The 11,752-nt window shown below is 50.0% G+C and overlaps 1 protein-coding gene across 3 annotated transcripts in view; it reads left to right on the top strand.

Annotated features, from left to right (window-relative positions):
* Positions 1–2,840: 2,840 nt before the first annotated feature.
* Positions 2,841–11,752, top strand: part of LOC116938430 (uncharacterized) — a 34,638-nt gene continuing 25,726 nt past the window's right edge. The window contains exons 1-4 of one of the 3 annotated variants that reach the window (XM_076059014.1): positions 2,847–2,954; positions 3,171–3,371; positions 3,888–4,428; positions 7,460–7,622. In XM_076059014.1, the coding sequence (XP_075915129.1) occupies positions 3,177–3,371; positions 3,888–4,428; positions 7,460–7,622 (899 nt within the window). In that variant the 5' untranslated portion in view covers positions 2,847–2,954; positions 3,171–3,176. Of the gene's footprint in view, positions 3,372–3,887; positions 4,429–7,459; positions 7,623–11,752 lie in introns of all 3 variants that reach the window. The other 2 variants (XM_076059015.1, XM_032945542.2) reach the window with 2 other exon arrangements.

The following is an 11,752-nucleotide window of genomic DNA, read 5'->3' as shown; positions in this document are numbered from 1 at the left end:
ATACTCATAGAGACCCACACAGACTTACAGAGACCCATACTCATAGAGACCCATACTCACAGAGACCCACACTCACAGAGACCCACACTCATAGAGACCCACACAGACCCACAGAGACCCACACTCATAGAGACTCACACTCATAGAGACCCACACAGACCCACAGAGACCCACACTCATAGAGACCCACACATACCCACAGAGACCCAAACTCATAGAGACTCACACTCATAGAGACCCATACTCACAGAAACCCACACTCATAGAGACCCATGCTCATAGAGACCCACAGAGACCCACAGAGACCCACAGAGACCTCACTTAGCTGATGTGTCGATGTTTTTTCAGACAAACGACCTGGCCATCACCACCACCATCACCCCCCCATCACCACCACCATCACCCCCATCACCACCCCCATCACCACCACCATCATCACCACCACCACCATCACCACCACCACCACCATCACCACCACCATCACCACCCCCATCACCCCCACCATCATCACCACCACCACCATCACCACCATCACCACCACCATCACCACCATCACCACCACCACCACCATCACCCCCATCACCACCACCATCACCCCCATCACCACCCCCATCACCACCACCATCATCACCACCACCACCATCACCACCACCACCATCACCACCACCATCACCACCCCCATCAACCCCACCATCATCACCACCACCACCATCACCACCATCACCACCACCACCATCACCACCATCACCACCACCATCACCACCACCATCACCACCACCATCACCACCATCACCACCACCACCATCACCACCACCATCACCACCATCACCACCACCACCATCACCACCACCATCACCACACCACCATCACCACCATCACTATCACCACCATCATCACCACCACCACCATCACCACCACCACCACCATCATCACCACCACCATCACCACCATCACCACCACCACCATCACCACCATCACTATCACCACCATCATCACCACCATCACCACCACCACCATCATCACCACCCCCACCACCATCACCACCACCATCACCACCATCACCACCACCATCACCACCACCACCATCACCACCACCATCACCATCACCACCCCCACCACCACCACCATCACCACCACCACCATCACCACCACCATCACCACCATCACCACCACCACCCCCACCACCACCCCCACCACCACCACCCCCACCACCACCACCACCCCCACCACCACCACCATCATCACCACCACCACCATCACCACCACCATCACCACCACCATCACCACCATCACCACCCCCATCACCACCCCCACCACCACCCCCATCATCACCTAGACTCTGAATGTTTATTCCGAGTGGAGGAATCCGAGGAGCTGTGAAGCTCTTTTTGACAGATCTCCAGTCGGGGCCACTTCGAGGCAGGGGGGGGGGGGGTCAGGACCTTACAACAACAACAACAACAACATCAACAACTAAACAACAACAACAACTAAACAACAACAACACAACAACAACAACTAAACAACAACAACAAACTCCGCACAGTCCACAAACACGCGGTCAGCGCCTTCAAACGTCAACAGAAGTAACTCGAAGTGCAACACGAGGCAGTGGGCGTGGTTTAGAAGGGGGAGTGGGCGTGGTTTGGATCCAGCGGGCGGGGTTTATAGGGAGGTGGGCGTGGTTCAGACGGAGATGGGCGTGGTTCAGATCCAGCGGGCGGGGGTTTAGAGGAAGGTGGGGGTGGCTTAGAGGTAGATGGGCGTGGTTCAGATCCAGCGGGCGGGGTTTAGATGGAGATGGGCGTGGTTCAGATCCAGCGGGCGGGGGTTTAGAGGAAGGTGGGGGTGGTATAGAGGTAGATGGGCGTGGTTCAGACCCAGCGGGCGGGGTTTAGATGGAGATGGGCGTGGTTTAGAGGTAGATGGGCGTGGTTTAGAGGTAGATGGGCGTGGTTCAGATCCAGCGGGCGGTGGTTTAGAGGAAGGTGGGGGTGGTTTAGAGGTAGATGGGCGTGGTTCAGATCCAGCGGGCGGGGTTTAGATGGAGATGGGCGTGGTTTAGAGGTAGATGGGCGTGGTTCAGATCCAGCGGGCGGGGTTTAGAGGTAGATGGGCGTGGTTCAGATCCAGCGGGCGCGGTTTAGAGGAAGGTGGGGGTGGCGTAGAGGTAGATGGGCGTGGTTCAGATCCAGCGGGCGGGGGTTTAGATGTAGATGGGCGTGGTTCAGATCCAGCGGGCGGGGGTTTAGAGGTAGATGGGCGTGGTTTATGGGGGATGGGCGTGATTTAGAGGGAGGTGTTGGTGGGTGGTTTAGATAGAGATGGGCGTGGATCAGATCAAGTGGGCGGGGTTTACAGGGAGGTGGGCATGGTTCAGAGGAAGGTGGGCGTGGTTCAGATTCAGCAGGCGGGGTTTAAAGGAAGGTGGGCGTGGTTTTTTTCAGTGGGAGGATTTTAGAGGGAGTGGGGCGTGGTTTAGATGGAGGCGGGCGTGGCTTAGAGGAAGGTGGGCGTGTTTTAGAAACAGAGGGCGGGGTTTAGATGCAGTGGGTCGGGTCGAGATGGAGGTGGGCGGGGTGGAGATGCAGACAGGCGGGGGTATGGACGAGAAAGGGCGGAGTTTAGGGTGAGTGGGCCGGGTTTAGTGGGGTGGTTGGGGGCGGGGTTCAGATGGAGTGGGCGGTTAGAATCGATCCACTTTAATCATCCAGAGATTAGGAAATCGATTCCGCCGTTTGGTTATAACGGAGGAGGGAATCGATAAAAATTCTCGCTCTTCCACACTTTCGAGGCGATCGATTCCCAACCACGTTGTATCACAGCGCGTGAGGATTCGATTCAATCGAAAAAATGAGTATTCCACAACGAATCCGGAATCGGTGAATCGATTCATTAAACTTGACTGTCGCCGACAAATGGCGCCAAAATTTTTATTCGTTCCGTCGTGAGAGGTGAGGGGGGGTGGTAAGAAATTTGTAAAAAAATAAAATAAAAATTGTACGAATAAAATTTTTCTTTTAAATTATAAACAATAAAAAAACGAATTCAATCTCATTTTTAGAAGAAGAAAAAAAAACGATAGCGAAACGGCCGACGGAGCTTCACGAATTTTGGTGTTTCGGTGGTGGTGGTGGTAGTGGTGGTGGTGGTTGTTGTTGTTGCCTCAGGCAGTCATGGCGAGCACCTCTTCCTCCTCCTCCTCATCATCCTCCTCCTCCTCATCGTCGTCTACGGAGAGAAGCGGCGGGAAGACGACGCCGCCGCCGCCAAAGACGAGGAAGAGGAAGACGCTTGGGGAGGACGAGGTGAGGAGCGGGAAGAAGAAGAAGACGACGCGGGGTGAAGAAGATGAGGAGGTGGGTGAGGAGGTGGGTGAGGAGGTGGTGAGGAGAAGGGGGAGGAAGACGACGCGGGGTGAAGATGAGGAGGTGGGTGAAGATGAGGTGGGTGAGGAGGTGGTGAGCAGAAGGGGGAGGAAGACGACGCGGGGTGAAGATGAGGAGGTGGGTGAAGATGAGGTGGGTGAGGAGGTGGTGAGGAGAAGGGGGAGGAAGACGACGCGGGGTGAAGATGAGGAGGTGGGTGAAGAGGAGGTGGTGGGTGAGGAGGTGGTGAGGAGAAGGGGGAGGAAGACGACGCGGGGTGAAGATGAGGAGGTGGGTGAAGAGGAGGTGGTGGAGGAGATGGTGAGGAGAAGGGGGAGGAAGACGAAGACGCGGGGTGAAGATGAGGTGGTGGGTGAAGATGAGGAGGTGGAGGAGATGGTGAGGAGAAGGGGGAGGAAGACGCGGGGTGAAGATGAGGTGGGTGAAGATGAGGTGGGTGAGGAGGTGAGGAGAAGGGGGAGGAAGACGACGCGGGGTGAAGATGAGGAGGTGGAGGAGGTGGTGAGGAGAAGGGGGAGGAAGAAGACGACGCGGGGTGAAGATGAGGTGGAGGGTGAAGATGAGGTGGAGGGTGAGGAGGTGGTGAGGAGAAGGGGGAGGAAGACGACGACGCGGGGTGAAGAAGATGAGGAGGTGGAGGACGAGGTGAGGAGCAGGAGGAGCGGGAAGAAGAAGACGCGGGGTGAAGAAGATGAGGAGGTGGGTGAGGAGGTGGAGGAGGTGGTGAGGAGGAGAAGGGGGAAGAAGAAGACGCGGGGTGAAGATGAGGAGGAGGGTGAGGAGGTGGGTGAGGAGGAGGAGGTGGGTGAGGATGAGGAGGGTGAAGATGAGGAGCGTGAAGATGAGGTGGGTGAGGAGGTGGAGGAGATGGTGAGGAGAAGGGGGAGGAAGACGACGCGGGGTGAGGATGAGGTGGAGGAGGAGATGGAGGAGGTGGGTGAGGAGGAGGAGGAGGGTGAGGAGGAGGAGGAGGAGGGTGAGGAGGTGGTGAGGAGCAGGAGGAGGACGCGGAGGGCGGGAGGAGAAGCAAAGTCTACAGGTTCGCGTTTACTCACAAACACAAACACACACTAACACTAATATATACACTAATATATACACTAATATACACTAATATATACACTAATATACACACTAATACAGTATACACAAACACACACTAACATATATACACTAATATATACACTAGTATACACTAGTATACACAAACACACACTGACATATTTACACTAGTATACACTAGTATACACAAACACACACTGACATATTTACACTAGTATACACTAGTATACACAAACACACACTGACATATTTACACTAGTATACACTAGTATACACAAACACACACTGACATATTTACACTAGTATACACTAGTATACACAAGTATACACAAACACACACTGACATATATACACTAATATATACACTAGTATACACTAGTATACACAAACACACACTGACATATATACACTAATATATACACTAGTATACACAAACACACACTGACATATATACACTAATATATATACTAATATACACTAGTATACACACAAACACTAATATATACTAACATACATACTAATATATACTAATAATATATACTAATATACACTAGTATACACAAACACACACTAACACTAATATATACTAACATACATACTAATATATACTAATAATATATACTAATATACACACTAACATACACACTAACATACACACTAATATATACTAATATACACACTAATACAGTATACACAAACACACTAACATACACACTAACATATACACTAATATACACACTAATACAGTATACACAAACACACACTAACATACACACTAACATATACACTAACATATACTAATATATACTAATATACACTAGTATATACACTAATATACACAAACACACACTAACACTAATATATACACTAATATATACACTAATATACACTAGTATACACAAACACACACTAACACTAATATATACTAATATATACACTAATATATACTAATATACACTAATATACACTAGTATACACAAACACACACTAACACTAATATATATTAATATACACTAATATATACACTAATATACACTAGTATACACAAACACTAACACTAATATATACTAACATGCATACTAATATATACTAATAATATATACTAATATACAGACTAACATACACACTAATATATACACTAATATATACACTAATATACACACTAATACAGTATACACAAACACACACTAACATACACACTAACATATACACTAACATATACTAATATATATACTAATATACACTAATATACACACTAATATATATACTAATATACACTAATATACACACTAATATATATACTAATATACACTAATACAGTATACACTAATATACACACTAATACAGTATTCACAAACACACACTAACATACACACTAATATATATACTAATATACATACTAATATATACACATACAGTATACACTAATATACACACTAATATATATACACTAATTATACACTAATATATACTAGTATACACTAATATATACACTAATATACACTAGTATACACAAACACACACTAACACTAATATATACTAACATACATACTAATATATACTAATCATATATACTAATATATACTAATATACACACTAACATACACACTAATATATACACTAATATACACACTAATACAGTATACACAAACACACACTAACATACACACTAACATATACACTAACATATACTAATATATACTAATATACACACTAATATATACACTAATATACACTAATACAGTATACACTAATATACACTAATATACACACTAATACAGTATACACAAACACACACTAACATACACACTAACATATATACTAATATACATACTAATATATACACATACAGTATACACTAATATACACACTAATATATATATGCTAATATATACACTAACATATACACTAATATACACACTAATATATACACTAATATATATACTAATATATACTAGTATACACTAATATATACACTAATATATACACTAATATACACTAGTATACACTAACACACACTAATACACACTAATACAGTATACACTAATAATATACACTAAGAATATACTAATATACACTAATATACACACTAATACACACTAATACAGTATACACTAATATACACCAACACACACTTAATATACACACTAATATATACTAATATACACACTAATACACACACTAATACAGTATACACTAATATACACACTAACATATACACTAATATATACTAATATACACACTAATATATACTAATATACACACTAATATACACTAGTATACACTAACACACACTAATACACACTAATATACACTAATATATACACCCATTAACTCACCCACTGACCCACTCACTCACCCACTCACCCATTCACGCACCCACTCACTCACCCATTCACTCAACCATTCACTCACCCATTCACTCACCCATTCACTCACCCACTGACCCACTCACTCACCTACTCACCCATTCACTCAACCATTAACTCACCCACTGACCCACTCACTCACCTACTCACCCACTAACCCATTCACTTTGGATGTGAATGGGTGACTTGAGTTAGTGGGTACGTGATTTAGTGAGTGGGTGGTTGGGTGAGTGAGTGAGAGAGTGAGTGGGTGAGTGAGAGAGTGAGTGATTGAGTGAGTGGGTGATTGAGTGAGTGGGTGAGAGAGTGAGTGAGGGAGTGCGTGAGTGGGTGAGTGAGTGGGTGGTTGGGTGAGTGAGAGGGTGAGAGAGTGAGTGGGTGAGTGAGTGAGTGAGAGAGTGAGTGAGAGAGTGAGAGAGTGAGTGAGTGGGTGAGTGAGAGGGTGAGTGAGAGAGTGAGTGAGAGGGTGAGAGAGTGAGTGAGTGGTTGGGTGAGAGAGTGAGAGAGTGACTGGGTGATTGAGTGGGTGAGTGGCTGAGTAACTGAGTTGGTTGGGCGTGTGGGCGAGCGAGTGTGTGCGCGCGTGTGCACCTAGCCTGGCACTCCAGCAGTGCCCCTGTTGTTGACGTTGCTTGCCAGGTGGTGGTGGACGAGGTGGTGGACGAGGTGGACGGAGGAGGAGATCCGAGGTTGAGGTGGAAGACAAGGAGGTAGAGTTGACCAGCGCGATGATCAAGAAGTGGGCTCCTCCCAGTGCTCAGCTCCAGAGAGCCGTCTCCGTCGCCATCTACAGCGCCATCACGTGAGTGGGTGGGTGTTTGTGGGTGGGTGAGTGTGGGTGGGTGGGTGGGTGTGGGTGGGTGAGAGTGTGAGTGGGTGTGGGTGGGTGTGTGAGTGGGTGGGTGAGAGTGTGGGTGGGTGTGTGAGTGGGTGGGTGGGTGAGTGGGTGAGTGGGTGGGTGAGTGGGTGGGTGAGAGTGTGAGTGGGTGAGTGTGTGGGTGAGTGTGAGTGGGTGAGAGTGTGTGTGAGTGGGTGAGTGTGAGTGGGTGGGTGTGGGTGTGTGAGTGGGTGGGTGAGAGTGTGAGTGGGTGGGTGTGAGTGTGGGTGGGTGAGTGTGGGTGGGTGAGAGTGTGAGTGGGTGTGAGTGGGTGAGTGGGTGGGTGAGTGGGTGGGTGAGTGGGTGGGTGAGTGTGTGTGAGTGGGTGGGTGTGAGTGCGAGTGGGTTGGTGTGAGTGTGGGTGGGTGAGTGTGAGTGGATAAGTGGGTGGGTGTGTGTGGGTGGGTGAGAGTGAGTGGTTGGGTGAGTGTGGGTGGGTGAGTGTAGGTGGGTGAGTGTGGGTGGGTGGGTGAGTGTGGGTGGGTGGGTGAGTGAGAGTGGGTGGGTGAGTGTGGGTGAGTGTGGGTGAGTGGGTGAGTGGGTGGGTGGGTGAGAGTGTGAGTGGGTGGGTGTGTGTGGGTGGGTGAGTGTGGGTGTGAGTGGGTGGGTGGGTGTGGGTGGGTGAGTGTGCGTGAGTGGGTGGGTGGGTGAGTGTGAGTGGGTGGGTGTTAGTGAGTGTGAGTGGGTGAGTGTGTATGAGTGGGTGGGTGTGAGTGAGTGTGAGTGGGTGGGTGGGTGAGTGAGAGTGGGTGAGTGAGAGTGAGTGTGAGTGGGTGAGTGAGAGTGTGAGTGGGTGGGTGTGTGAGTGAGTGGGTGTGTGAGTGGGTGTGTGAGTGGGTGTGTGAGTGGGTGAGTGTGTGGGTGAGTGTGTGAGTGGGTGAGTGTGAGTGGGTGGGTGGGTGTGAGTGGGTGAGTGCGAGTAGGTGAGTGTGGGTGGGTGGGTGTGTGGGTGGGTGGGTGATTGTGAGTGGGTGGGTGAGTGTGAGTAGGTGAGTGTGAGTGGGTGAGTGTGGGTGGGTGGGTGAGTGTGAGTGTGTGTGAGTGGATGAGTGAGAGTGTGAGTGGGTGGGTGAGTATGGGTGAGTGAGTGTGAGTGAGTGGGTGGGTGAGTGTGTGTGAGTGGGTGAGTGTGTGAGTGTGTCTGAGTGGGTGATTGTGTGTGAGTGCACATTGGACGGGTTCTGCAGGATTGGAAGGATGCCCTGGTGGTCCCCCTTTTTAAGAAGGGGGACCGCACAGACTGTAACAACTACAGGCGCATCTCACTCCTCAGTGTGCCGGGAAAGGTCCTGGCAAGGATTATTCAACATCGCCTTGCCAGGCACGCTGAGGAGAGGCTTGCGGAGCCCCAATGCGGTTTCAGGAAAGGGCGGTCCTGCACAGATGCCATATTTTCTGTCCGTCTGCTACAGCAGAGGTGTAGGGAATTCCATCAAGACCTACATCTCTGCTTTATTGACCTGGTCAAGGCCTATGATACCATCAGTAGGCCTGGGCTCTGGGTTGTTCTTCGTGCTTTTGGAGTACCTGACCCTCTGCTCACGATCATTAAGGACCTTCACGATGGTGAGCGGGCCCGGGTAAAACTACGTGGCCGGGAGTCGGAGCAATTCCCTGTACACCTTGGGGTGCGACAGGGATGTCCTCTGGCTTCCACATTATTTAACATCTATTTTGACCACGTAGTTCGTGAAGCCTTCAATAGCTGTACCGGGGGAATCTCCATATGGTACAGATATAATGGGAGGCTGATCGATGCCCGGGTGCGGTCAAGGGATGGCTCCCTATTGCTCAACCACGTTATGTATGCTGATGATTTGGTAATAGCTGCTCGTTCAGAGGAGGAGTTGGAGACGCTGCTGCTGAGACTGGAGCATGCAACTAAGAGGTGGGGCCTTACCATCAGCCCCACCAAAACTAAGCACCTGCCTGGGTATTTTTTACCATCGGACACTCCACCCCTACAACTCCCAATCGGTGATAGGGCAGTTGTGGAGAGAGTGAAGAGTTTCCCATACCTGGGCAGTGTGCTCATGACCGGCTCCAGGTTAACAGCAGAGGTCTCACTCCGAATTAGTCGAGCGGCAATATCTTTTCATCGGTTGCGTAACGCTGTGTGGAAGCTACCTGGTCTGTCGCTCCGCACTAAGCTTCAGGTCTTCTCGGCCACGGTCTTTCCCTCCCTTCTCTACGCTTGCGAAACGTGGACCCCCCTAATGGAACATCTTCGCCGGTTAGAAACATTTAGGCTGGCCTGCCTACGATCCATCCTGGGTTTAACCAGACTGGATTGTGTGAGGAGCTCACAAATCCTTGAAAGATCTGGGCAAGGTCCCATCGGTGAGCTCCTCCGGCAGGCAAGGCTGCGATGGCTGGGTCATGTAGCCCGCATGCCCAGCCACCGCATGCCGAAACAGCTTTTGTTTGGCCGGATTGAGGGGGCTAAGCGGGCGCGGCACGGGCTAGAGAAGAGATGGAGTGATGTGGTACAGGAGGACGTGGAGCTGAGTCGACTTGCCGATGACTGGTACCAGCAGTGTCAAGATCGGCCTCTGTGGAGGAGGCTCGTGAAGGACGCTACTGGGCAGTTGGAGGTAGTCACCCTCCAACAACAACGGAGGGCGGAGGAGCGACGCTCACAACGAGCGGAGCGCCGGGTGGCTAAAGCACAGCAGGTTGGCACAGTAGGGGGCACAGGTGGTGCATCAGCCAGTCATCTCAGTCAGTCGACCCGTGGCACCTGGGTCTGCCCCGTGACCTCCGGCCGGCGGGCGTTCGACACTTCACGTGGCCTCAGGGTGCACATAGCCTGGCACAAGCGTCGTGGTGACGTCACCGCCACTTAGTGGCGAATGGCGGTTGTTGTTGTGTGTGAGTGAGTGGGTGAGTGGGTGGGTGAGTGGTTGAGTGGGTGAGTGGGTGAGAGTGAGTGGTTGACTGTGAGTGGGTAAGTGTGTGTGAGTGGGAGGGTGAGTGAGAGTGTGAGTGGGTGGGTGAGTATGGGTGAGTATATGTGAGTGAGTGGGGGAGTGGGTGTCTGAATGTGTGAGTGTGTGAGTAGATGAAAGTGAGTGGGTGAGAGTGAGTGGTTGAGTGTGAGTGGGTGAGTGTGAGTGGGTGAGTGAGAGTGTGGGTGGGTGAGTGGGTGAGAGTGGGTGGGTGAGTGTGAGTGGGTGAGTGGGTAAGTGTGAGTGGGTGAGTGAGAGTGTGGGTGGGTGAGTGGGTGAGAGTGGGTGGGTGGGTGAGTGTGGGTGGGTGAGTGTGGGTGGGTGAGTGTGGGTAGGTGTGTGTGTGTGGGTGAGTAAGTGTTTGAGAGTGTTAGTGGGTGGGTGGGTGGGTGAGTGGCTGAGAGTGGGTGGGTGGATGAGTGTGTACCTTAGCCTGGCACGGGGCACGCACACAAGCGTGTGTATGTGTCTGTGTCGACGCTGGCTAGAGAATAGATGGAGCTGATGGTTGAGTGATTTTGTGTGTGGGTGAGAGTGTGTGAGTGAGTGCGTACCTCCGCCTGGCACGGAGCACCCACGTCGGCCCTGGTCATGCCCTCCCTTCTCTACGCTTGCGTAACTTGGACCCCTCTAAGAGAACATCTTCGCCCGTGAGAAGCATTCAGGCTGGCCTGCCTATGATCCATCCTGGATTTAACCAGGCTGGATTGTGTGAGAAGCTCGCACATTCCTGAAAGATCTGGGTGAACTCCGGCAGGCAAGGCTACACTTGACCGGGTCATGCAGACCGCATGCCCAGCCACCGCATGCCTAAACAGCTTTTAATAATAGTAGGGTTTTTCCCATTTTTTTCCTGCAACAAAACTGAAACCTTTTTTTACAAGGGTTCATGTTACTGCATTAACCCACAATACCTGCAGTCAAAATGCAAACAAAAAACACACACTATGATCACATGATGCATTGTCCTTGAAACTGATTGGTCCACACCAAGGGACGGCTTTCTTTTGAGCCTCGACCCATTTGGTGCTCGACCAGATGACGCCAAAAGGCGTTACACACAGCTCAAAGACAATGTCGCTATCGAAGTAATGAGGGCTCGGGGTG

The sequence above is a fragment of the Petromyzon marinus genome, assembly GCF_048934315.1.
Source record: "Petromyzon marinus isolate PM22_M1 ecotype Great Lakes invasive population chromosome 84 unlocalized genomic scaffold, UKy_Petmar_22M1.pri1.0 chr84_unloc.1, whole genome shotgun sequence".
Taxonomy (NCBI): domain Eukaryota; kingdom Metazoa; phylum Chordata; class Hyperoartia; order Petromyzontiformes; family Petromyzontidae; genus Petromyzon; species Petromyzon marinus.
The sequence above is the reverse complement of the archived record's forward strand: the minus strand, read 5'-3'. Positions and strand labels throughout refer to the sequence as shown.